The sequence below is a fragment of the Equus caballus genome, chromosome 1, assembly GCF_041296265.1.
Source record: "Equus caballus isolate H_3958 breed thoroughbred chromosome 1, TB-T2T, whole genome shotgun sequence".
In the NCBI taxonomy this organism is placed as follows: Eukaryota; Metazoa; Chordata; class Mammalia; order Perissodactyla; family Equidae; genus Equus; species Equus caballus.
The window spans coordinates 29675448-29701946 of record NC_091684.1 but is presented as its reverse complement, the minus strand read 5'-3'; the positions used below and the strand labels follow the sequence as shown (position 1 = coordinate 29701946).

The following is a 26499-nucleotide window of genomic DNA, read 5'->3' as shown; positions in this document are numbered from 1 at the left end:
GCCAGTTAACACCCCTTTCCCCCGCCCCAGGGCCCTCCACTCCCTCCCTGCTTATGTAACTCCCTCTTTTTTCTGGGAAAAATGAGGCCAAAAGTTCCTCCCTGTGTGCAGCTGGTGAGAGCCACTATTAAACGGCTTATAGTTGGCTCTCTTACCCTAAGTCTTGGCTTTGGAAGATTTAAAAGAATAAACATGAATAAATCTATAATCAAATCCATTCCCTATTCCCTGCAGGAAATATGCCTCATCCCGCTTTTTTCAGCTCAAAGCTCTCACTCTAGGTGGTGGGGAGAAATCTTTGGGGTTGAAAGTGAACCTGCTACCTTGGCCTGGACTCACTCACTCCCCTCGGGAAGTGAAGTTTACCTGTATGGGCAGCGGGGGTTACACCAACTACTGCCCACTGAGTCCTGCTGTGTGGTGCCAGGTTTACTGAGGCCACGTGCTTTACGTCCATTATATCTTTTGGTCTTCATAACCACCCCTGTGAGGCCAGACATGTTATATCCAGTCTTAGCAAGGACACAGGCTTAAAGACATTAAGAAAGTTGTCCATGGCTAGACAACTAGGAGGTGAGGGAGCCAGGATTTAAGCCGACTTGTGTGACTCTGAGGCCATTGTACTGTGTTTCTTCCTTCCTTGCCAGCCACCAGCCAAACTTGAGGTTATTCTCCTAGTGCCTCGGACATTCCAGGGCATCTCCTCCCTGGGCCTGGTTTGTTTAAGGCCAGCAAAAGTGACAGGCCCGTAAGTGTACACAAACTTTTACTAAAGCCACTGAGGAGTTTCCAGGCATGAGGGTTTTATAGCTGAAGGAGTATAAGCGAAGATTCCTATTCTTGATTAAATATGGGACATTTAGATAACCAGTTTCGAGTCCACCCTATTCTGCCGATCTGGACCAGCGCTTCCCACCAAGCCCACTGGAGCCCTGGGTCAACTCTTGAAGCCTCTTTCTGCAGTGAGACCTTTGGCCTTTGGTAATCCCCTTGTAAAAAGGGCTTGCACTTTTACTGGAAAATCTATGTAAAATAAACCCACTTGGGGAGTGAGGTGCAGGAATCTCTGTAAAACAAAATCATTAAGAACATTTTATAACAATTATCTGTGCTCTGCAGGTAACGCTAAATCATGTCAGAGAGAAGACTGGCCAGGGCACCAATGGGCCAGTTTGGAAGGAATGCTTTCCTGCTGTCTTTCCTTCCTAATTCCACACCAGCTTCTCAAAGCAAAAAACTTAGCTGTAGAATAACTTCACAGGCTCTCTAGGGGCAAATCCTAGCCAGGTACGTTTTCCAAACTGCCTCCACATACTTGGAATTTTCCTCAGAAGTCAGCATTTGGGCTGAGAGAGCACTTTTCTCTCTGGAAAGTAATCTGCCCCATTCTTGGGCCTCCCCTCTTCCTCCTAGCCTGCATCAGCGTCCTTGGCCTTCCTCCACAGCCTTCTTCCCCTCGCCTGGCCTCATCTGGTCCAGAGCCCCCACCCTGCCCATCATAAGAAAGACCACGACCCTCTCTGTCGCCCGGCCCACCGTCTACGGAGAAAAATGGCTTGGGTTTGGAGCCCTAGCTTAGTCCGGCCATAGGGAGGGGTCCAAGAGGGCATATCCTGCTCTTTTCTAGGGTCACTGGGACTAATGAGGCCGGCATCTTTTTTTTTTTTTTTTTTTTTTTTTTTGAGGAAGATTAGCCCTGAGCTAACTACTGCGAGTCCTCCTCTTTTTGCTGAGGAAGCCTGGCCCTGAGCTAACATCATGCCCATCTTCCTCTACTTTTTTTTATATGTGGGACGCCTACCACAGCATGGTGTGCCAAGCGGTGTCAGGTCCGCACCCGGGATCCGGGCCAGAGAACCCCAGGCCGCCGAAGCGGAACGTGAGAACTTAACCGCTGCGCCACCGGCCGGCACCCAGAGGCCGGCATCTTAAGGGCAGGTGTTTTGGGCCAGCTTCATGTCTGGCCCTGTGGCCTCATGCTAATCAGACTATACTTATAATCAGGCTATACTTCCTGCCAGGTCCGGGGCGAGGAATCTTAGCCGAGCCCCATTTCCTCCCAGTCAAGCTTGTCAGTCTCAAACCAACCCCGCCCCGGGGGGAGGGCGGGGGAGAGGGGAGCTAGCAGTCATAGGTAAGCCACGCCCCTCTGTAGGGACATAGCCAGTCAGAAGCAGAGTTCTGCCCTGCTGTGGCTCTGTCAGTCAAGGTTCGGCTCGGTCCCGCCTCCTTCTCGTTACCTGGGCAACGGCTTTTGCTCGGAGGCCAGGAATACAATTCATCTTCCCTACCTGAGCCTGGAACCTTCGTTCCAATCCGCGGCCGGGTGACCTCAGTTCTGGACCGCTAAATCCGCCAAATCCCCTCCCTCCTTTAGAGTTTCGTAACCCACTAGCGCCTCCGCGCCCGCCCTTTGACTTCCTGCCCAGAAATGCGCGAGGTTTTCGAGGATTCAGGCGAGGCCTCTCCTCGTGGGTCCCAAGCCTAGATTTTTCCAGCCGCCTCCGAGGCTACTGGCCCTGCCGGTTGAGCCGTCCGCCCCTCTCTCTCTCTCTCCGCCCCCTCGCATCCCACCGTTCGGGAAACGTTTACTGAACTCTGCTAAGTGGGGCTGTGTGCCTGGCGCTGGGTAGAAATGGCCTTTTGGGTGAACAGAGTCCCTTCCCATCTACAGGACACAGCCTGTGCTCGGCAGGCATTCAGGCACCTCTCCCCAGCCCCTGTTCATCAGTCTCCCAGCATCTCTCTGTGGTCTCAGCGATCTCGGATGCGGGGGATTCTTTTGCTAGGAATTGTGGAGGAATCTTGACACAGTTGGATCATTCCCTAAAAGAGAGCTTCCTGGGCAGTATCCTTCTCTCTTCCTTTATACACACATATTTTTTCCTCACTGGTAGTCCCATCCCAGACTGCCAGAGGGACAAAGGCAGCCTCAGCTTCAGGCCACAGCCTCCTCCAGCTTCCTCCTTCCAATCTTCTACCAGCGAGGTTTTGTAACTGAATAACGACCAGGAGAATGTGGGAGGAACTCTGCGTAGCTGGGGGTTACACACGCAACCTTGTCCTCGCTCCACTTCCATGCATCCAGTAGGAAAATAACCCCGTGCCTCTAATAAGCAACAAACAGCTCCTTCAGGGTAAAGTGTTTGCTTATGGAGCAGGAGTTTGCTATGTTAATCTAGAAATCAACCTATTAACCACCTATGTTCTTTTCTTTTTTTCAGTGTTTCAGTTTCTCATTTTAAAAAATTATTTTATTGAGGTCATAATGGTTTATAACATTGTGTAATTAATTTCAGGCATACATTATTATTTATTAGTTTCTATACAGACTGCATCGTGCTCACCACCAATAGTCTAATCTTTACCTGTCACCATATATAGCTGCCCCTTTACTGCTATGTTATTTTCTGACTGAAGACCTCCCCTCCCCTATCACCAGCAAGTCCTCAGTCAGTTGACCACTTTTGTTTCCCAGAAGGAGCACTTCTGGTTTGGGTTTTGACTGAAGTTATGTTGTGAAAAGTGACAGAGAATGATTGTGGCTAGCTCCAGTAAACAGGGAGCTGTATTGGATGGATTCTGCAGTAGCTCTCAGAACCGGGGATGGAGCTAACCAACCCGGCCTTGGAAAGGCCAGGAAGCTGGGCAGCTCTGGGGGCCTCAGCGACTGGAGTTTATGGGGACTGCCATTAAGGTAACAGCTTCAACCAGCTTCAGTCTCTGCTCTTTCCGTTCAAGTTGCAAAAATTGGTACAGCTTAGATCAGTTGTCTACCCTTAGGAGGTGGCCAGAGGTTAGGGTCAAGTTGCAAGGACACTGGACATCATTACTTCAGGTCTACCTCTGTGGTGGGGGCTGTTCCCAAAGAAGGGCCACTGTTGTGAGCTGGGAATTACTCTGATTGGAATTTACTACAACATATATTATTGCTGGTTCTATACAGATGATTCTCTCCAATTTAGATGAAAAACTTCCTGAGGGCAGGCAGCATATCTTCACTTTTTTTTTTATTGTGATAAAACAAAACATAACATAAAATTGACCATCTTAACCATGTTTAAGTGTACAGTTCAGTGGTAATAAGTGTATTCACATTGTTGTGAAACCGATCTCCATGACTTTTTCATCTTGCACATCTGAAACTCTACACTCATGAAAAAACAACTCATATCTTCACTTGTATATGCCCACAGCACCTGTAGTAGTGCCTGATCCACAACAGGTACTCAGGACATGTTTGCTGAACAAATGAATGTGGAATCCAAAAGTGCCCTCAAACCCACTTGTATGTTGGTCCAAGGTAAGTTTACTAACACAGTGGTTCTGGATCTGTTTTACTTTTTGATAAACCTAAAAAACATGACATATTCACAACAGAAACAATGGCTCACAGCTTTAATGATTTTCAGCCTGGAGGATGGAGGAGCACATCCTCCCAGGAAGGCATGTCAGAATCTTGGGGGTAGTGTGGCTTGAAAAGTGCCCATAGGCAAAGTGAAGCTTATCCCTAGATATGTCCCTACATATGATGCCAGCAAGAGAAGGAACTCAGCCCTCCTCTTCTGTGTCTCTCTAGGAGTCCTAAATGCAGGGGGGTGAAGGAGAGAGTGTTTCCCATGTAATCAGAGCCTCTGTTATCTTCAACTCTGTTATCTCTCTGCTTCCCTGCACATGCCGATGCCTAGTTCCCTGTGGTGCTGACCTACCCTCCACTTCTGCAGCTCCTTGGGGCTGGCACCGAGCTGCTGTCATTCAAGGCATGCTGGAAAGGAGACACCTTCACCTCATTCTTGTCCGGTTCCTATAGAGTACTCCCACAGCAGAGTTGCTTGGGCCTCTGGTGATACAGTTTCATTTTCACGACCTCCTTTCCTGGCACCAAGGCACAGTGGGGTAGGGGTGGTTCTGGATAGTGGCGGTGTAAGATTAAGCATCACCCTACAACCTACCTGGAAGCATTGCTTTTTATGATATCAAGCCTTCTGCTGACTCTGGTTCTTCCTGCTGGACTTGTTTGTCACTGCTAGTGATTTTCAGGGCCCCATTTCTGCAAGCTGGCTTCCAACCCTGAACCCCCAGGCTGTCAGACTCCCCTGCTATTTTATATCTGATCCCCAAGTTGTGGATAAGATTCAAATTCTTTTCCTTTGGCCAAATCCAATGACCTCTATTCGTCTATCCCAAACTTTTCAAGACCACTAAGAAGGCTTGTTGCTTAAAGAAAATAGGCAGACTCCCTAAATCTGTGGTTTCCAGACTGTGTACTGAGGCACCCCAGAGTGCCACAATGAAGTCAAAGGGCTGCTGCAGGACATTTTAAGTTGTAAACCCTGGGGTTCAAGGGAAACCCAGCAATACTCAACCTCTGTTGGACACTGCACAAACTGTTAGCTCAAGTTAGCTCACAATTCAATTATTAGATTGCGCTGCATTACTTTCAATGATGTCTTTGCAAAACTGGTTTTTTTTTTTGTTTTTTTGTTTTGAGGAAGATTAGCCCTGAGCTAACTACTGCCAGTCCTCCTCTTTTTGCCGAGGAAGCCCGGCCCTGAGCTGACATCCGTGCCCATCTTCCTCTACTTTATACGTGGGACGCCTACCACAGCATGGTGTGCCAAGCGGTGCCATGTCCGCACCCGGGATCTGAACCGGCGAACCCAGGCCGCTGAGAAGGGGAACGTGCGAACTTAACCGCTGCGCCACTGGGCCAGCCCAAAAACTGGGTTTTTGATGGTTGCTGTGACAAAAAGCAAAAACCACACAAAAGTCAACGTGGAACAGGAAATGACCGTGGCACTGTAAGCTGATTCCAAGCTTTGAGAACTTATGCAGAGCTCAACAGGTGGACACATTCCATTATTAAGTAATTGAGGTTAAGTATGACATAAAAATATTCCTTTTTTCTTCCAATTTATGTGTATTAGTTTTTCAGACAGCTACAAATGCTTAATAAGCATTTACCTCCTGCACCCCCAGGAGGCCTCCTCAGGTAAAAAGTGCCTAAGTTTGGACCTAAGTACTTAAAAGGAACTGTTGGGTATCTCTTTTGGCCTCGAGTACTGTGAAAAAATTACTAAAAAGCTAAGGGTTCCATGAACGTAGAAAGTTTGGGAACCTCCACCCTAAATGAACGAACCAATGGAGGAATGAGGGAATATCACTGGGCTGTGTTTGGACCTCAGACGTGCCCTCTGTAAAGTCAGCAGGTACTGGGCCTTTGTAGGAAATTTTCTTTTATTGAATTCTTAATAATTCCTTCTGGGGAGTTCTAACATTGTTTCAGCGATCCAGGTTGGTTACAATGTGATCAGAGGATGGTAGAGAGTCCCTAGGGACTGGGGGTGGTAGTAGTAACTTGGAAACCAGAGCTGTGTTGACCGGGCCCGCTCAGATCAGAAGCGAAGGAGAGAATGGAAGCTGAGGACAGCGGGACCCTTACTTGCTTGGCTCTGCTCTGCACCCGGGGCTGGGCTGCACCAGGTATCGGAGTCAAGTAAAGGCCCTTCCCAGAGATCTGCCCCACACTGCGCCCCCTAGAGGCCACACGGGGTCTGTCGGACAGGACGCACGTGCTTTCTCTCTGCCCCTGGAAATCTGGGGGCCTTTGAGCCCTCATCCTGTGGACGCGAGCGGGTGGCCACCGCTAGGGCCCCACGCAAGTCTACGCTTCTCCATCCTTCCCCGCCTGCATCCTTAGGTGACTGGCAGGCGCCTTCCCGGCGCGAAGACCGCAGAATCCGCGGATCTCTAGCTCCCCGGCTCATACATTAAAGATGCGGAGGCGCCGGGATTGCGGTGCCACAAACATGAAGACAAATTTTTAATCCCGAGCTAGAAGATGCCGGGAGATGGGAGGCGCGGGAGAAAAATGAATTAGGTTTTTATTATGTGTTTTATTATGCTGTAATTGAACAGGATTAGGTGAGAATACTACAATATATTTCTGATGCGGCTGGAGGAGGGAGAAGGGAGGAAGGCGGGAGCGAGGCAGACAGCGAGCGGGAGGCAGCGAAGCTCGAAGACAAGCTGGGGCTCTAGGACGCAGCGGGTCCCATGGGAGGGCGGAGGAGCGGCCCGGCCGGGACCCCCTGGGTGGGCCCGTCCCCGGGCAGTTTGGGCCAGGACTGCGGTGAGGTGAGGAAGACGGCTTTGGGAGGACTGGGTTACGAAGAGGTCCCACTATGGTGGAGGAGGAGTGGACTTGAGTGCTGGAGGACTGGGAGCCCACAGACCTGCCCCAGAAGGGAAACTGAGTTACAGAGGGGGAAGAGGTGTGGATATGAAAAGGCAGAGCTCTCTGGAGTCCTTGGCGTCCCGGAAGCCCGCGAATTCACACTTGCCCCTAACATCTTCCTCCCGCACTCGTTGGCACAGGCCTTGTAGGTCAGCAAACAGTTCGGAGCGCCGACTTTGTACCCAGCTCTCGCTTATTGAGGGCGACCCGAATTTTCAGACACTTCTCCTCCCACCCAACTTCTGTCACTTTTGAAAAGATCCATGTCTACGCAGGTCTAACCTGGCACCAACCACGCTCCCAGCGCTGCGTCCCCAGGAGGCCTCCTCAGGTACAAGGCGCCCAGGTGAGCCCGCGAGCTAGGCTCTCTGCGCCGGGGGTGGGCGAACCGTCCTTTCCCCCGGAGCCACCTCCCTCCCCCGAGCTGGCCTCTCGGGCCGCCCCAGCCCCGGCAGCTTCATTAAGGGCCGCCGCCAGCTCCGCGTCTCACCTGCTGCAGCGCCCCTCGCGCTCCGCCAGGGACCCGCTCCTGGCGGTGATGAAGAGGCCCATTAGCCGTTTCTACCTTTAGGGCGGACTGGGCCGCTCTCCCCACCTCCCAATTAGGACATTAGAAACCGTCAACCAAGATTAATAGTTGCCGGGCTCCGGGGCAGGGAGATGAGCCCAGATACCGCTGCAGCGCCGCTCGCTCCGCGTGGGCCAACTCGGTGCGGGCCGGGTGCACCACCTGCCGCCGCCATCCCTCCCTCCGCCTCCTTTTCCGCCCCCCAGGCGCACCTGAGGCTCTCAGGTGAGCCCCACGGTGGGGTTGGGAGTGTCAGAGACTGGAACCCTATTTCCTGCTCGGTCTCTGACCTGGGCGTACTCCAAGGCAAGGCGAGTAAGGGAGGAAGGTGCGCCCTCTCCAGGGGCCTCCCCCAGCTTTCCCACGGGCTCGATTGAAGGACTTCTGATCTTAACTAACGGACTGACCATTGCCGTCTCGGAGAGGTTTCCTTGACCCCCTCTCCCTCAAGTCAATTCTTTCTCTTATTCTCTCACTGTTCCCTGTCATATTTTTCAGTACATGTACCATATGTGTGCATATTTGTGTGATTATATCATTGGTGTCCGTCTCCCCACTGGACTGTGGGCTCTGGGGGGGAAGGGGTTATCGTTCTGCTCACCCTGGGGTCTGGAGGAGGCCTTCAGCAATTGTGTGTTGAATGAATGTGTGGGCAACAGGCTTGTTCCCTGTGTTTTTATTGAAATGTCTGCTTCCTGTGCTAGCGCCCCCACCCCCTTCTTAAAACACTGTCATAGCACCTGCATTCTTCCTTCTAACTCATATCAATTGTAACTTATTATTTCCATGACTATCATCATGTCACGGTTTAGTGACTTCTGCCCCTTGAGGCCATAAGCTCCTGGCAGGCAGGAACTGGGCACACAGTCACATCCCCAACGCCAGAGGGCTGAGAGCTCAGCACATAGTCTGACAGATTATGGCATCTGAGGGCTCAGGAGCCTTACAGATCCCATCCCATTCTTTTGAGGACTCCATGGCCTGAAGAAGAGAGTGACTTACCTGAGGTCACACAGTCAGCTAGAAGCAAAGCGAAATGAAAACAACTTTTCTAACACTTTTCTCCAAGGTCACATCATACACGACCCTGAGGAAGCCCCTTCTGAATTCTGAGGTCTCTAAGCCTTGGGGAGCCTGTGGGGTGATCCCAGGGATCTCTTTCTCAGCAATGATGGTGATGAGGAACTAAGTCTTTCCCCCTCACTTTAGGGTAAGGGGTCTGGGGCCAGGGACACCCTATACTGTGTCCACAGGGGCAGGTTCTTTCCATTAAGTCTCCCGTAGTTTCTCTTCCTTGAATGTAATACTAGGGTAGCCCCTTCTCTCCCACCCTGGAGGGATGTGAACTGTCTCCACTGCGCACCCCCCCCCCCCGTAGCATCAGGGAAAAATAATTATTTGGGAACAGAAAATGAAGGGAACTAGAGAGGAAATACTAAGATGGAGAAAGTGGGGGACTGAGCTCTTCCTCCACCTCATCACACCCCTGATGTCACCTCTATAGAACCACTTACTCCGGGGGGCTGAGGAGGGCGAGAGAGGGGGAGGGGGAGGGGGAGGGGGAGGGGGAGGGGGAGGGGGAGGGGGAGGGGGAGGGGGAGGGGGAGGGGGAGGGGGAGGGGGAGGGGGAGGGGGAGGGGGCCGGGACTGGATTTGGGGATGGCGGTAAGATCGATACTTCACTGGGTTTTGATGACCGCAGGCTTTCACCTTGCAGATAATGGAGTGAGCGGCGCTAAACTCGCACCGACAGAGCGGGCTCCCCCGGCCTTAATGAGATAATCAATACTTGTTCTCGGCTTAATTTCCATCTAATTGCTCTTTAACGACGCCGGATAATGGGCCGCCTCCTGTGAGGAGAGAGCTGGCTGGGAATCCGACCCGCCTCGGCCTCCCGCCCCTCCTCCCCCGGGCCGGTGCCCTCGCGCAGGTGGGATGGGGGCGCACCACGCTCCCCGTCGGGGCTGGAGCTCCATCCGCCAGCCTCCTCCCCCCGCGCCGCCGCCTGCCTGCGGTGTTCTCGGCTTGGAATGCGGGATCCCCGTCAAGCTGCCGGGGTCTGGCCTCTGGGCCACTCACCTGACTGGCCCGCGGAACTAGGCGGTGCCCTCGCCCCCTGACGGCGCCTCATCCTCCCTGCTGCCCGCGGAGCCAGGCAAGTCGCGCGGAGCCCGGGGGCCGAGGTGAAGGGCCTCTGGACAAGCCCTTTCCTCCTTTCCCTTCCCACCTCCATGCACTGCGCGGGGCGGTGGCCTTGAGGCCTTAGGTAAATTGCTGTTTCTGCACCTAAGAAGGGCACCGATCATATTTTTCTCTGTGAGGTAGCTGAGGAACCTGGCTGGTCATCACAGACCACTTAAGCAAGGAGGGAAGAGGGGCAAGAATGAAGAAGCCTGGAGTGGGACCCCAAGCCCCATGGCTGGGAGGCTCATGCTGCCCTCAGTTCAGAGAGCCTCCTGATTTCCCCCCACCCCAACCACCCAGAGCCAGGAGAGTTCCTACCAACACCCACAGCTCAGATGTTATCCATAACTGCTCTCACCTCCCACCTGCCGGTCTCAGCACTAGGAGCAGCTGGAGGTTCTCCCCAAGGCAATCTCAAACATCCTGGCCTCACAGGAGACTGACCTGCCTCCCCCAGCACCTCCCCTGAAGCCCCAGCACCTCTCTCTTGTCTTCTCTTGATGCCAGCCCTGAAATACTTTGGCCTCAGGTACCCAGAAGCTGTGACCAACCATGTTCCCTATCACCTCCCCATCTCCTGATCTGCTCTCTGGGCACACACTCACCTGCATTTCTGCAGCTTAGCTCACAAATATGGGGTTTTAAAATTTACAAAACACAGCTACAGTTCTGGCTGCAGGTGCACTGAAGTTAGGCTGACAGAGATACCCTGAACATGTCAGGATAGTGTGATAGTTAGAATCAGGCCTTGGACCTAAGCAGCCTCAGGTTCAAGTCTTGACTCTTGCTTACTGGTCAGTGTGACAGTGAGCAAACTTACCTGCAGGTCTGAGCTTTAGTTTCCTTATTTAAAAAGCAAGGTTAATGATCCTGCTTACAAGAGTTTGGAAGTCTGAAACGAGCTAACATGTAAATTGCTTGCCACAGTGCCTGGCACACTGGAACCATTTGATAAGTGGTAGCTATTGTTTTTGTTGCATGTTAGAGCTAAAGGAAATGTCTAGTTCAAGGCTCATAAACTCAAAGGCTATAGGGGCAGGCAGGAATCTTAAATGAGGGAAGTAGGCCCCGCCAAGACTGTGGTGAGCTGGAGAGGGCCAGCCCCACCTGAAACAACAGCCAGTGCTCATCCTCAATGGTTGCTGGGTGGACCAGATTCCCCTAGTTTTCTTTTGCTTTTGATCCTCTTTTTCAAAAAGTCGGGCAGCACCCGCAGCTTAGATATCAGCTCTGACTTTTCTTACCTCCCTATCTCAATACATGGAGCTGCTGCGGGTTCTTCTCCAGGCCTCTCTCAACGTCCTGGCCTGATGATTCTGGCCCCTAAATTCTTTATTTTTGTATAAATTTCTCACTATTTAAATATTGGCAATTAAGTAAAAACTTAAAAACACTGCCAAATACAACATGTCTGAAGGCTGAATTCGCCCTCGTTTCTCAGAAGAAACTGAGGTTCAGATGGGTTGCAGCTGCTGGCAAAGCTGACTGGAAGCCCCGGATTCCAACTTAAAATAAGAACTTCTCCCAGGAGGCCCTTCCTAGACCGGGGGGCCTCTGTAGCTGCCACCCACTGCGCACGCTGTCCCCTTCGCCAACAGTACTCGGCAGTTCCTGAAGCATAAGACTGGGTCACAGCAGCCTGCTCTGTTGTAATAAATCCAAATTCTTTTGAAATGTTGTAGAGGGCAATGTGAGAGCAAGTCAAGTCGCAGGACCCTGGAGCACCGTATTTAATTTAAAGCCCCGTATTTCTACACATTTCTTGAGCTCCACTTCAGTGTGATTCTACTCAACAAACTCCCCACTTGGGTCTCCCCCAGTCAGGGGACAGGGCTAGGAGGTTTGCTAGGCAGTTCTCCTGATTGCCACCTTTTAGTACCTCTCTTCCTGTGCCTTATCCTTGGGGAAAATGGTAGAAAATACACGAAGGTATCTGGGGTTCTGTGTGGCTGAGCATATTGACACGTAAGGTTTATGGACTTTTGAGCAGGCTCGCGCCGAGCCTCGTGTTCATTCCTCCAGCCCATGTTCTTTCTAACATGTTTGTCCTGTTAGTGCTGAGTTGCTCACACTGAACAGAGATGGCAGTTGTTCTCTGCTCAGCATTATACTCATATTCTGGTGCTCACCTATGGCCCAGAATTGTCTGTGTGGTTTGGGTGCCTAAAAGTCAAGTAGTTCCTGCCCAATAGTCCCCTTTGCTTGCCACCAGCCCTTGAGAAAGCGTCCCACTGTTTGTTCCTTGGAGTTCCGAGCATACATTTCCCAGGCTCTTCTTTGGTTTCAGGGAAATAGCTGGCTCAGAGGAGTCTTGGATGTTAACCTATTGCCCGACTCCCCACAGAAGCCAACGCTACATTCCATGTCTTAAGAGCGAAGTGGGAAGTGGGATGTGAGCATGGATACCATCACAAACAAATGTAGCTCTGGGGTCCAAGATCTTTTCTTGGTCGTATGGTCTTGATGGGGCTCTCGGACTGATGGCCTCCTCCCTTTACAGGGGTTATCTTAGTTTTTGTTCCCCCGGAAAGCAGATTCTGAGAGAAAGATTGGGTACAAGTAGTTTATTTTGGAGGTTATCCCAGAAAACATGGTGAGGGAGAAGGGAAGTGAGAGAAAGGAGGTAAGGCAAATAAAGGGTGCATCAGTGGGCGGGTTACCACGGAGGGTAACGGAGGCTCAGTCCCACTGGAGCCCTTCTGCAAGATTGGACAGAAAACACCTCCGAATTATCCCACTGAAAGGGAAGGAAGCCGGGTAGTTATCCTCTAATTCCTGGCACCCATTAGATATGGCTTGCTTTTGAGTTAAGTCTGTGGCATTTTTAGCCCATCTTGCTGGCTGAGCTCACTCTAGGGGCCTGCAGACTCCCTCAGGCAGAGAGACCCATGAGTATGTACAGGAACTGTCTACAGGTAACCGTTGGTGTGGCCAAGGGTAAATGGGTGGGGTATCGACTCCATCTGCTACAGGGGGAGTCTCGTGCTCCAGGCTGGCTAGGTCTCGGCCATATGATTAATCCATGTTGAGCACATCACCCAAGCAGAGCTGATAAAAGGTTCCCCTGAAATTTGGTATATTGATGCTTTTTCTGGAGCCATAAGTATGATGCAGGCTGAAGCTGTTTATGGCCTTCCCTGGCTGCTTGGAAGAAAATATCAGAAGTGGATTCATCAGTTTGGATATATTGGTGTGACGTTCAGGAGAGAGGTCTAGACCAGAGATAGAAATTTGGGGATCATCTGGACAATATATAAAATAATGGTGGAAGGAATGAGGAATCACTGTAGAGGTGTCAGCAGAAAGTTATCTCATTGGCTTCACTTACAGAAAATTGTCTTCAAGAAAAAGTGAGGAGCTGGCCCAGTGGCGCAGCAGTTAAGTTCGCAAGTTCTGCTTCGGTGGCCTGGGGTTCATCGCATCGGATCCCAGGTGCGGACATGGCACCGCTTGGCAAGCCATACTGTGGTACGCATCCCACATAAAAAGTAGAGGAAGATGGGCGCAGATGTTGGCTCAGGGCAAGTCTTCCTCAGCAAAAGGAGGAGGAGTGGCCGCAGATGTTAGCTCAGGGCTAATCTTTCTCAAGACAAAAAAAAAAAAAAGAAAAAGTGAGGCGCAACTGAAGAACTTGCCGCTTTCGGGAACCTCAGTCACCATCACCAAATCCTTCCTTCTTCGTGTGCCATAATGAAAAGTGGACTTCAACCAGTGACCCTGGGACTCCACCCATGCCCACAGCTGCCCCAATAGGTAGATATAGGCTGTGAAAAGGTGTGAGAGTATTTAGCTTTCCTGACAACTAGCCTCCTTTCCTTTCAATGACTTTTGATGATAATTTAAAAAGCAACTTATATATTAAATGACATTTTGTCTAGTATTTTAGATTCTACTAGCTTTTCCCTTGGCATGAGTTTTAGCCTCTCCTATCCCAGAACACCCGTTTATTCACAAATCTATACATGTGATATGCTCCTTGGGACCGACCCTGTGGCTGAGTGGTTAATTTCATGTGCTCTGCTTCTGTGGCCCAGGGTTCACTGGCTTGGGTCCTGGGCCTGGACCTACGCACTGTTCATTAAGCCATGCTGTGGCAGCAGTCCACATAGAAGAACTAAAATGACTTCTAACTAGGATATACAACTATGTACTGGGGCTTTGGGGAGAGCAAAAAAAAGAGGAAGATTGGCAACAGATGTTAGCACAGGGCCAATCTTCCTCACCAAAAAAAAAAAAAAAAAGGCATACTTAAAAAAACTATACATGTGATAAAATTTCAATTATAAACACACACACGAATAAATGTAAAAATTGGTATCTGGGGGCTGGCCCCATGACCGAGTGGTTAAGTTCTTGCGCTCCGCTTCGGCAGCCCAGGGTTTCATTGGTTCAGATCCTAGGCACGGTTATGGCACCACTCATCAGGCCACGCTGAGGCAGCATCCCACATGCCACAACTAGAAGGACACACAACTAAAAATACACAACTATGTACCAGGGGGCTTTGGGGAAAAAAAGGAAAAATTTTAAAAAATCTTAAAAAAAAATTGGTATCTGAATCAGGTCTATAGTTAATAGTATTGTAGCTATTTTTGCAACTTCTTTGCAAGTCTAAAATTGCAAAATAAAAATTTTTTTAAAATCAGGGGAGGAAATCCTTGCAGAACTGGCCATCTTAGAATCTTAGGCTCTAAAATATTTACTTAACGGCTAAAATTAAAAAGACTGACAATACCAAGTGATGGCAAGAATGTGGCACAATGGGAACTCTCGTAAATTGCTGGTGATTATGTAAATTGATATGGTCACTTTGGAAAAACAATTTGGTAATAACTGCTAATGTTGAATGCGTGCATTTCACATGAAGCAGCAATTCCATTCCTGCTAAATTCTCCTGCTCTTATCCTCCTGATAATAGGTGTGTCCCAATTTATATAAAAGTCAAAATCAGGTAAAACTAAAATATAGAGTTAGAAGTAGTTATCTAGGGGGAAAAGGAGGGATTAATGATTGGGATGGGGCATGATGGGGCTTCTGGGGCTGTTAATAATGTTTTATTTCTTGACCTGGATGATGGTCACATGAGTGTTCATTTTGTAATAATTAATCAAGCTATCTATCCATTTTGCGCACTTTTCTGCTTGTCTGTTATACTTCAAAATGAAAAAAATATTAAAAACAATGAGAGAAGAAGAAACGCTGAGTCTAAATGATTTAAACATCCTTTCTAAGTTTATCAATACAAAATGTGGCTAAGTTGTCAGGTCAGATGGCACTGTGGTCTCCACCTCAAAGATGGATGGGAAACTGGGGGGCAGGGGGGTTGGGGGTGGAGTTGCCTCCTGGGATATAAGTAAACCGACCAAGTTTTTCGCCTGATATCTTTCCACATGTCTTAAAGCTCATTCAGCTTGCCTTAACGCCTAGGTATTCCAGAGAGCCAGTCCCCTGGGGATTCCAGCTTTCAGTTGGTAACATTATTTGTAGCTGAATTATAACGTTATCTTCCCACCCAGCTGTCCCGACTTTCTACATTTATCTCAACATCCTAATTTACCTATAAAAATAGCTTCTACTTTTTTATTATGAAAAATAACAAAAAATAAATGGTGAGCATTATACTCAACCATTTGCCTCATTCCAAATTCTCTTGAGGGTGCATATTGATGATATATATTATAAATATTTACACAGTTGTGATCGATATTCATATACTTCTCCTTTTTACTTAATCTTATTTTCCTACACATATTTTTCACTTTGACCGAGTTCACCTATTTGTTATAGTAGGCAGCTACAAGATATTCCATCTTACTTATCTATGTTGAGCCTTTTTTGACTTAACTGATTCTAATGTTCACAGGAAGTACAATTCCTCTGTATCCATCTCTAATGGGTCACTCTGGACCATTTGTTTCACTTCTGCTTCCTCAAAGTTGCAACCCACTATTTTCACTGGCTGTATCAAAACAGGGTTCAGGAAGTGATAGGTTAGAATGTGTGGGTCCTCCCAAGTAATTTCTTACCAAGTTACACACTGATCCTTCACGCCTTGTTTCATCTTATGTTGTTCATTTGCATAGGACCCATGTCATTCTGTCATTATATTTAACAATTATTTCATGGGTCAGTGACTGAAAGAAAGTGAAGGTACGATAACCTGTGAATTCCAGGCTGTGATTCACAGTGGAAAGCAAACTACATTCTGTACCTCATTCCTCCTTCAATACAAACATCTACAGAAAAGGGTGGGGAGGGAAAGGGGACAGGACTATCTGTTCCTCAACAAATTTTAACTTCCCCCTCCCCATGGGAGTCTAGCCTCCCTCATGTAGATGCAAAGGATGCTGCCACCTCACCTGGCTTCTCCCTTGCAGTGCTTGCACCATCTAAATTAGAGAATCCTTTTCCTGTGGCGCAACAGTTTTGCATGACCAGGCCAAACGGAGTCGACATTTTCAAAGCATGTGCAAACATTTTTTGCTGTTTCTTTACAGTTTATGATGTGAATAGATGGTATAGAAGGTGTGTTGCAGCCTCAGTGGATAAAGTGTCAGATGATCTGGAAACGTATCTAGTCTTTCAATTGTGTCTTATGCAAAAAAATTCCATTCTAAAAGTATTTTTACAATATGTGGCATCTTCCTGCAACAAATCTCTACTTAATAAAAACAGATCTTTAGAGTCAACATCTTTGGCGCCTACTGTATGCGTCGTCAAGTTCTCGTCACCAGCCACAAGCCCACCAGAGGGCGCTCCTTCCCTGTCTATCCAGCCTTCCTTATCAGCGACTCAGAAAATCCAGGTTAAACTTGACTTTCACACTCAGGAAAAGTCTCTCACATCTAATCTACAAATATTTACTAAGAATTTACTGTGCTGCCAGGCGGGGGGCTACTTTCACAAGATGCAGCGGTGAGTTAGGCACAATTTCTAATACCAGATGCTATTGTTGTTAGTGCTATGGAGTGGATTCTGACTCCTAGCAACCCTGTGCACAGCAAAGCAGAACCGTTTCCCGTCTTTTTGCACCTTCCTCTCATCTTCCAGCGCTATATCAGACAATGTTCCGCTGCTATTCACAGAGTTTTCACGGCCACTTTTTCCGGAAGTGGGTGGCCAGGTCTTTCTTCTGTCTTAGTCTGGAAGCTCTGCTGAAACCTGTCCACCATGGGTGACCCAGCTGGTATTTGAAATACTGGTGGCATAGCTTCCAGCATCACAGCAACACGCAGCCCCCACAGTATGACAACCAACAGACAGGTGGAGTGGTTCCCTGATTTGGAAACAAACACGGGCCCTGCGATTTGAGCACCAAATCTTAACCACTTAAACCACCAGGGCTTGGCCCCACCAGAGGCATAGCAAAGACTGCAAGTAAACAACTAGCTACAATAAAGTGGGGTAAGTGAAGAGCTTCTAGGTCTGTGGAGTTTGTAATTTAAATTGTAGCTCCAAGTCTTAGAAGCCGCTAACAATTAATTAAGAGATTAGAGACTGCTTCCGCTCTGTATCCGGGGCATCGCTCTCCGCCCTCTGCTCTCCTCCACTTATTTTGTAAATCAGAGCCAGAGCCCCCTCCTTGGGTGGCTCCATTCGTCAGCTCCGCAATTTCAAGGCCCGTCTCCCTTGCCTTTTTTCAGGGCTTCCTGCAGTTCTCTTACATTTCACTTCTGCCCCAAGCGTACACTTGAGTTGCCCCCAGGGCCAAGGACAACCGACAACTCCAGCCACAGCTGGCTCCGCCCATTCTTTTCCCGGTTTAAAACCCGCGGGCTTTTCCTGTTCTGAACTCCTAAGACTTCCTGTTCTGATTCTCGCGACAGTTTGCGAGACGGCGCGTGAAGGTCGCCTTCCGTTCCTCTTCTGAGCTGGAGACTAGGGTGATAGTGTACCTGCCTTCGTCCACCTCAGCAGAGCCCCTGTGGCCAAGACTGGCATGTCCGCGGCTAGGAAACTCCTAAGTGAAAGGGCTTGGCAGGGTTCAAGCCGGGAGGGAGAATTCTGGACTGCATCCTGGAGCTAGACTGCCGGCCTCCAGTGCGCATGCGGAGCCGATCCCCCTGGGCGGTCCGGAGGCCGCGGCCCCGCCCTGAACTTCAACGCCAGCCTGCGGGCCAGGTCCTTCTGGGCCAGGTCTGACTAAGGTCCCCCCCTCCCCGGCTGCGAAGCTATTTCCGTCCCCTACAAACTGGACTGCAGCGCGGCTTCTGTAAGCCGCTAGGGGCAGGCCGGGGCGGGGCCTGGCCGACCCCGGGCATGGCGGGCGGGCCTCCAAGAATACTCTCCCCGCCCCCAGCCCAAAGTGCCACGGTGGCGCTGGTGGCGGCCGCGAGACCGAATGCCTCCGGCCCTGCCAACTTCGCAACCATAACATGTAATTCCGACCCGGAGCGCGAGGCCAGCTGGGGAGGCGCCCCGCTCACTTCTCCCTACGGCCGCTAGTCGGCTCGGACCTCTAATCACGCGGGTTGAAGCACCTGCCGGATGTGGGGAGGGAGGAGGAGGCCAGATGTGGGAAAGCAGATGTAAGGATAGAGTCTCCGGTCGGCGCCTTGGTGGGGAAGCTGGGTGGACAGTCGCCGCCGGGAAGCCGATCCTGGGCTGCGGGGAGACGACGTTGATGGGCCCTGCCCTCCAGTTGCTCCCGACTTGGCACCAGAGTTCTTACCGACTCCCCATTATGCAGCTGCTCTAGCAGACCCCAGGGACTGCAAAGTCAGATGCGACAGGGCCTAGGCGTTCAACCAACTCTTCGAGCGTCCCAGCCACCCTCCTATCCCCTACTCCCAACTCCCCACCCCACCCCGTTTCTGGTCCTCTCCCAGCTTCGGTGTCCGGTTACGTCTCCTCTGTTCTCACTGTGACTTTGGCCCAGGCCAGGGGAAGTGGCCCAGGAGGGTCCCGTGCGACTGCATAAAATTGGCAGCTTCAGAACTAGAGGAGGGGGTAGTGTGCGACGTCGAGGGGCGGGGAGAGGGGGCGGAGGAGCCGCTTTCTGAGTCCAAGTCCGTGGGCTCTCGCAGAGATCCTCAAACCGGAGCAGAGGTGGCCAGCGGGCTCAGCCATTGTTCGTCTCTGCTGTCTTTCCATTGCCTGCTTTTTGGACTGGAGTCACGCCTGCTCTGAAGGGCTTAGTCCCGGACACTAGGTGAGCGCCCTGGATCCCAGAGCATCACCCCCTCCCCTTCCCATCCTTATTAACAACTCCTTACTTCTCCTGGGGCCATCCATTCCCATCCACCTCTAGCGCAGCAAGCTTCAGAGTTGGATGGTGGTGCTGGTGGGGTGTGTGTGTGTGTGTGTGTGTGCCTGAGCTTTATCGCCCCTTTTTCTCACCTCTCCCCAACCCTTCAAGAACAGCCCAATCAATAGCACCCAGCATAACTGGATGACCCCTAGAGGGTCACTATGCCTCTGTTTTGAAGGTCTACTTGACTCCAAGGCAGCAGGGGAAGGGGCAGTGCTATGGCCAAACTTGGGTACCGGGAACAGTGAGGCTGCTTCTGACCTCCCGAACTGGCTTCCCTCCATGGCAGGGTGCCACGAACGCGCTGATGCCCCGACTGCTCGCAGGGCTTCCAGCTAACCATGCCACAGCCGCCCGCAGCTACCTTGGCGCTGCCCCTGCTACTGCTACTGCTGGTGGTGCGGACGCCGCCCCCGACTGGCGCGCGGCCGTCCCCAGGCCCCGATTACCTGCGGCGTGGCTGGCTGCGGCTGCTGGCGGAGGGCGAGGGCTGCGCTCCCTGCCGGCCAGAGGAGTGCGCCGCGCCAAGGGGCTGCCTGGCCGGCCGGGTGCGCGACGCGTGCGGTTGCTGCTGGGAATGCGCCAACCTCGAGGGCCAGCTCTGCGACCTGGACCCCAGCGCCCACTTCTACGGGCGCTGCGGTGAGCAGCTTGAGTGCCAGTTGGACACAGGCGGCGACCTGAGCCGCGGAGAGGTGCCGGAGCCGTTGTGTGCCTGCCGCTCACAGCGCCCGCTCTGCGGTTCCGACGGCCGCACCTACGCGCAGATCTGCCGCCTGCAGGAAGCCGCCCGAGCTCGGCCCGACGCCAACCTCACTGTTGCGCACCTGGGGCCCTGCGAATCTGGTACGCTCGGCCTGGGGCCCCTACTTCCCGCTCTTGGGGTTCCTCGAGGCACTGCTCCCTGACCCCCGACGGCGTTGGTCTCTGGCCAGTGGATCAAAAAAGAGGCCAGGGAGGCCTCGAGCCCAGTATAAGCCTGCTCTCCCTACTGGACCGCAGAGACCGCCCCCTGAAGGTGCGGTCCCAAGCTCTGTCGGCAAGCTACGTGCGCTCAGGAGTGTGAAAGCTCCAGACCCCGCTGGCAGGGACCAACCCTCTGAGCGAGCAGGCACATAGTCAATGATTGGCCTCAAAAGTGAGAGTGAAGAGACTCCCAGACTTTACCCAGACCGCTGGAGCCAGGCAGCGAGACTTGGGTTCCTGAGAGATGCAATCAGGTTTCATTTGGGCGGATTCGGATTCTTAGAGCCAGCTATTAACCCAGTCTCCCCGCCTCTCCTCCTCCGGACTCCTGCGCTTAGAGATTAGTGAAGGAGGGGGCTCTTCTGCCTGACCCTGCCCCATCCCAGGGGGCTGCGGGCCATTTGAACCTCAAGTTTTCTTTGGCAGCTTTAGTTACTTTCATTTCCTGAGCCCGTTAGAGGGGTCTGGCTTGGAAAACAAACACCCCGCTGGGGTCCCAACACTTCCCCCACAACCCTAGGCTTTCTGCCTGCTACCCGGGTTGGTTTCAGGTTCCCTGCCTTTGCCAAGTGGATCCCCCTCCCCCAGGGTAGGGTGGGGAAGGGCTGCTCTTCCTGCCTGTGGGAACTGGACCTGGTTAGAAAAGGAGGATGGGTGGGGGGGAGGAGGTGTTGATTACAAGCACAGCAGGGTAGGGACCTAGAGGGTGGAATGAGGACAGGGGAACAATCAGGGACAGAGTGTGGCTGCCAAGCTGAGGTTCGGGTCTGTGTGCTTGTTTGTGCACCCTGTCTGCATGTACATCTCCATCTCTGCGTTTGTACCCTTGTGTGTACCTGCACCTACATTTGTATGTACCTGTGTGTATGTGCCATGTGGTGTTTAGGGGTGTGTGTTTACCTGGGCATGTGTTGTGTCCCCCACAAATGCATCCACAGTGGTTTGCATATGAGATTCTTGGTGGGCAGCATGTGCTACCCTGTTCTCAGGCCTCCCACCTTCACCCCCAGAGCCCCAGATCGTGTTGCACCCATATGACATTTGGAATGTGACCGGGCAGGATGTGATCTTTGGCTGTGAGGTGTTTGCCTACCCCATGGCCTCCATCGAATGGAGGAAGGATGGCCTGGACATTCAGCTGCCAGGGGATGACCCTCACATCTCTGTGCAGGTAGGAGCGGGGAGCAGATCCTTCCGGGGCAGCCCAGAGCCCCTTGAAGGGCCCTCCTGAGTCCTCCTCTGGCTCCAGTTTAGGGGTGGACCCCAGAGGTTTGAGGTGACGGGCTGGCTGCAGATCCAGTCTGTGCGTCCCAGCGATGAGGGCACCTACCGCTGCCTGGCCCGCAATGCTCTGGGCCAGGTTGAGGCCCCGGCTAGCTTGACAGTTCTCACACCGGGTAAGGGGGAGCCCTGGGCCCTGGGGGCTGGGGGATGGTGGTGGATTCAGGCCCTTGAATATGTGTCCATGTGTGTAAGTGGGTGCACACACAAGTGTGGCTTTCCCACAGACTGGAATACACTGATAGTCTCTCTTTCCTATTCTTCCTCCTTTGCCCACATGTGTTTGCAGACCAGCTGAACTCCACAGGCATCCCCCAGCTGCCATCCCTGCACCTGGTTCCTGAGGAGGAGGCTGAGAGTGAAGACAGCGAGGATTACTACTAGGCCGGAGCCCTGGCCCACGGGGGTGGGTGAGTAGGGATAGTGTTCATCCCTGCTCTTCAGAACATCTGTAAAGGGGGAGCAGAGCCCCTTCATAGATTGCTTTAATGCCCTTAGTAGGGGAGATATGGCAGTAGTGGTGGGGAGACATGGCGGGGGCAGGGAGACAAACTTGGAAGAGGGTAAGGAGAGAGGCACAGACTAGGGGAGGTGGGATGCAAAGGAGCCCATGCAGGAGATGCCCTGACCAGGACAGTCTCCATTGTGGACCAACCAGGCAGAAGGCAACAGCTGCCCACTGGTCCCTAGGCTGGGTAGGGGGTGGTGCAGACACCAGGATCCTGCCACTTTTTTTGGCAGCCCTCCCTCCAGCCCTGTTCAGCCAGTCTTCCTAACTACCCTTCCCCCACAGCTCCTGCTGTTACTCTCCTAATCCCCAATCTTTGCTTAGTCTCAGTTTACCCTTCCTCAAAACTCACCTTCTAGAAATCTTCCCTCTCTCCTAAGCCACAGGTGCACTTACTAGATGTAGTCCTCTTTGCTGTTCACCATCTGCTGTCCAGGAGAGCACAGTGGATCATGATTTAGTTCAGTGCAGTAAGATGGGCGTTTGGTCATGTCTAATTTCTCCTGTCATTCTGGAAACTCCACAAGACTAGCACTGTATTTTATACCACTCTGTGTTGGATGATGCCTAGCACAGGACTAGGCACAGTAGGCATGCAATAAAGATTTATGAACAAACCAAGACACACAGATGCACAGATGGTTCATGCAGATGTGCACATGAAGAGTGAATTTCTCTGGGAGACCTCCTATGGTAGTAGGACTTGGGCTTCCAGAAACTGTAGGTCCTGCTCTCTAAGCACCTGCCTGCCAGATGTACAGAGAGGAAGCTGGAGCTGGGGCCTATCCTGCCCTCTAGGAAGGAAGGCTGGAGCCGTCTTGTTGGAGGGAGAGTATCCGAGTCTGCACTCCTTTGGGGCTGGTCTTGAGATGGATTGCCTGCCCCTCTGTTCTTCTCGCTCTCGTCCCCTCCCCAGGCAGAGTGAGGAACTAGGTCTGTGTGGGTAAGACCCACTATGAGAGTGGAGAAGTTTGGCACGTGTATGGGCCACACTCTAGCATTCTCCTAGGAATCCACCCATTTCCCGGCAGAACCCAGACAAAGTCATGGTAAGCTGGTTTCCTCATCTGCCCCACTGTGACATGTTCTCTCTGTCTGGGGGGTCCCTCACGAAGCCGCACTCTTTCACTCCCCAAATCTCTCCACACTCTCCTTACCTAGCCCAGGGACACTCGTGAGGAGCAGTGTTTACTGACTGATTGAAGGAGAAAATGAAAGTTTAAATTTGCGACGCCAAGACCCTGTGTGTGGATGGCAACGGCCTCCTACGCGCCTGGGCTCCGCCCGGCGCCTGGCGCCACCACGGGAGAGATGGCATTTGGCTCGGTGTCTGAGCTTGTCCTCTGGGGCCCAACGCCGGGAGCCCGGCTTCTTGGGAGGGGCGTGGCCCGGAACCCCAACCTCAGGGCTTGGCCGCCCCACCTGCGGCACGCAGGGCTCCTGTAGAGGCTAAGCCGGAGGGCGCTTCTCTGTGCCCAGTCCTGACTGGAGCCCAGAGGCTCCGGGAGCCGCGCTCGACAGTTTGAGCGGGTTGTATCCTTGGGGCACATTCCAAGGAGACCGCGGAAGCAAGAGTAGGGATGTGAGCGGTCGGGTCTACATGAGCGCCGCCTGTGGCAGGCATAGGCGCGTAGTGCTGTTCGGCGTCCGGACCAGAAGGAGGTCTGCTTTACGCTGAAAGAGAGGACGTGAGTCTGGATCCTGCGGCAGCCTGGGAATCTGTCCCTGGCTTCTTCTTGCCAGGGACTCCTGCCCAGCTGGGCTTGAAGGCGCCCCCTGGCGAGGCCGTCGATCCTACTGAGCCCACCTGCAGAGCAGAAGTTCGACCCAACCCCGGAGGGTCACACCCCGGGAACTCGTACTCCCTGGTCGCTTTTGCAGCCTTTGTAGGATGTTCGGGTGCAGCCTCCTTACCACCTCAGTTTCCCCTTCTGCGGCAGTGCTGGTTCAGTCCACAACCTGGAGTAGGAGGAACTGCTGCGCCCTCCGCACTCTCCACTACCACCCCCCGCCCACCCCCACCCGCCTCTGCTCCAGCGGACGGGCTTTAATAACGTCGCTGGAAAGTGACACGCGATTTATTATTAAAGTAATGCGAGGACGGGAAAGGTTTAATAAACGCGCTGCGATGCCGAGGATTATTCACCGCAAATAAATGAGAGGCGGGCGGCGTTTTAATAAATAATTTCCCGCCGCTCCCAGGGGAGGAGAGGGGAGGAGGCGGAGGGGGAAGCTGAGCCGCTGCCAGAACTCTTGGCTTCGCCTCCCTACGGGTTTCCAAGCCTTCCTGGGCTTTTTCCTCCTAGGTTGCTCACACCTGACATGTGAGGTTCCAGGGGAGCTGACTTGGAGTGACTCAAGCCTGGAGGCGGGAGAGGCTCTGTCTCACCCTACTTCCCCCATCTCCGGGATTTTAAGTGGTTTGCTTAAGATGAGGGAATGTGCTTCCTTCCCGCTCCGAACCAAGCCAAGGGTACCAGGTCTCAGGGCCTAGCCATTCTCCTCCCAGCTTTTGGCTGACTTGAGCTGGGTGTCCAGGGCAGGGTGTGGGGAGTATGTCAGAGGGGGCTGTACAGGTGTGTGGGTACCACGTGTGAGCAGATGACCCCGACTCCCCGCCCCCCGCCCCGGCCCGGGGCGTCGTGGGGAATGGGGCCACTGAGTCTGGCTGCTCGTTACTATGAAAGTTCCTAGGAAGAGGACTTGAACCGCGTTGGTCTGAACCGAGGGAGTCCGGGGTGAAGCCAACCCCTGGCTCGCTGGTGGACAGGGGGTGGGGGTGGGGGTGGGGGTGGGGGTGGGGGTGGGGGTGGATTTGAGGGCTGAGCATTCCTGGAGCCCCAACGGGGTGTCTGCCCCTCCAAAAGAAGCGTGGAGGCCCGATAGGATGAACCCGACTTCGAAGAGGGCCGAGACTGCAGACTTTGGCGACCAGGGACATTCCCACCGCGCTGGTAGGTAGGGAAGGGAGGAGGAAGCGCCTGCGGTACGCTGGCTCCAGCAAGGTTTGTGCCTTGGCCCAAAGAGGCGACATCCTTGGCAACGCTTGGGAATACGGGAAGTGGCGGAAGAGTGCCATCTGGTGGATATTTCTGGTTGTGGCAGCCAGACTTTGGCCAGGGACCTTGAGACTGTTAAATTGACTGGAAAAATCTGAGTAAAAAGGTGCTTCCATTTTGTATTCATTTTCTGTATGTGAAGATGCATATGTATGTGTAGTAAATACATGATTTCCGTGTGTGATAGCTATATGTAATATCTGTAATATGTTAATAGTAGTTATCGTGTGTATGTGTGTCTACATGTACTATAAATGAGGTGTATGTATACATGTATGCATGTACATCACAATATATGTCATGTATGTGGATTATCTAAATGCATATATATGTATGTGGATAACTGTGTAGGTGCATATATGTATGTGAGTACATAAGCATTGGATATATGGATGTATTATTACGTGTGTATATAGCTGTATGTACACATTTATTTGCCAGTACGTGTTCCATAATGTGCCATTCTTTCAACAAACATTTCTTTTCTTTTTTTGAAGAAGATCAGCCCTGAGCTAACTACTGCCAATCCTCCTCCTTTTGCTGAGGAAGACTGGCCCTGAGCTAAGATCCATGCCCATCTTCCTCTACTCTATATATGGGATGCCTACCACAGCATGGCATGCCAAGTGGTGCCATGTCTGCACCCAGGATCCGAACCAGCGAACCCCGGGCCGCCAAGAAGCGGAACATGCGAACTTAACTGCTGCACCACCAGGCCAGCCCCATCAACAAACATTTCTTATGTGCCAACACTGTTGTAGGGGCTGGAGATACATCACAGGAAACCACATTGTCCATGCCCTCATGGAGCTTACATTCTATTCTAAGGTGTGCATGTGAATTAATTATATGTGTGTATGTTTACAGGATTATGTGTGCATGTATGTATAACTCTATGTGTGTATATGTGAGAGGTGGATGGGCTTAAACACTCTGGTGGGCTTGGAGATTCCTGGTTTTTTGCTCAAAAGCTCAGGTCCTGTCACCTAGGACTCTATTCTAAGTATGCACGCAGCTCAGGGCAGAGGGAAAAAGACTGGAGACATAGGACGATAACTTCCTAGGATGTTTTTTGATTATTTCCCTAGATCTCTGAATGACTAGATTCTTTCCAAATGGGGAACAGCTGTGTAAGTCCACTTAGAGTAATGAAATGTTAATGAAGATCGAGTCTCACCTCTCTGCTCAGTACAGAGCACCTCAGGAGGAAGGATGATGGCTGGGGATGGGTGGGAATGGGGTCTGGGAGGCTGGGGCTAGGAATAGGTTCTCAGAGGGCAGTGGTGGGGGCATTTCAAGACTGGAAGGGATCAGGTCTGGGAAGTAGTGATGGGAGCTCTGGGAGAGAGTTGCAGATAATGGGGATGGTTTGAGAACTCTTGGGGGAGGGATGGGCTGGTGGACAGAAATGGGACCTAAAGGAAGCACTGAGGTCAGGATCAGGGA

The 26499-nt window shown here is 51.9% G+C and overlaps 1 protein-coding gene and 2 long non-coding RNA genes across 6 annotated transcripts; 2 read left to right on the top strand and 1 right to left on the bottom strand.

Moving 5' to 3' along the window:
* Window positions 1–4176: 4176 nt before the first annotated feature.
* Window positions 4177–5913, top strand: LOC138915650 (uncharacterized). The gene is made up of 2 exons (XR_011421748.1): window positions 4177–4303; window positions 5496–5913. It is a non-coding gene; the product is annotated as an uncharacterized lncRNA (long non-coding RNA).
* A 6625-nt stretch (window positions 5914–12538) lies between these two features.
* Window positions 12539–18063, bottom strand: LOC138923279 (uncharacterized). The gene is made up of 2 exons (XR_011436689.1): window positions 16349–18063; window positions 12539–13568 (listed from the first exon to the last, which is right to left on the bottom strand). It is a non-coding gene; the product is annotated as an uncharacterized lncRNA (long non-coding RNA).
* Window positions 17836–22615, top strand: KAZALD1 (Kazal type serine peptidase inhibitor domain 1). 4 transcript variants are annotated; one of them, XM_070261361.1, is made up of 6 exons: window positions 17836–18125; window positions 19016–19140; window positions 19529–20085; window positions 21216–21376; window positions 21455–21602; window positions 21776–22615. In XM_070261361.1, exons 3-6 carry the CDS (start codon window positions 19581–19583, stop codon window positions 21868–21870), a joined length of 909 nt encoding a protein of 302 aa, XP_070117462.1. In that variant the 5' UTR covers window positions 17836–18125; window positions 19016–19140; window positions 19529–19580; the 3' UTR covers window positions 21871–22615. The 4 variants fall into 4 exon arrangements, with proteins under 4 accessions (XP_070117462.1, XP_023496516.2, XP_070117481.1 ...); XM_023640748.2 differs by having other exon boundaries at window positions 18064–18201; XM_070261380.1 differs by lacking the exon at window positions 17836–18125 and adding an exon at window positions 18183–18366.
* Window positions 22616–26499: the final 3884 nt, after the last annotated feature.

Coding starts and splice junctions, on each gene's coding strand:
- KAZALD1 (XM_070261361.1), top strand. CDS start 19,581: ATGCCACAGCCGCCCGCAGCTACCTTGGCGCTGCCCCTGCTACTGCTA. Junction 21,377..21,454: donor ACCCTCACATCTCTGTGCAG/GTAGGAGCGGGG, acceptor CTCTGGCTCCAG/TTTAGGGGTGGACCCCAGAG. Junction 21,603..21,775: donor CTTGACAGTTCTCACACCGG/GTAAGGGGGAGC, acceptor ATGTGTTTGCAG/ACCAGCTGAACTCCACAGGC.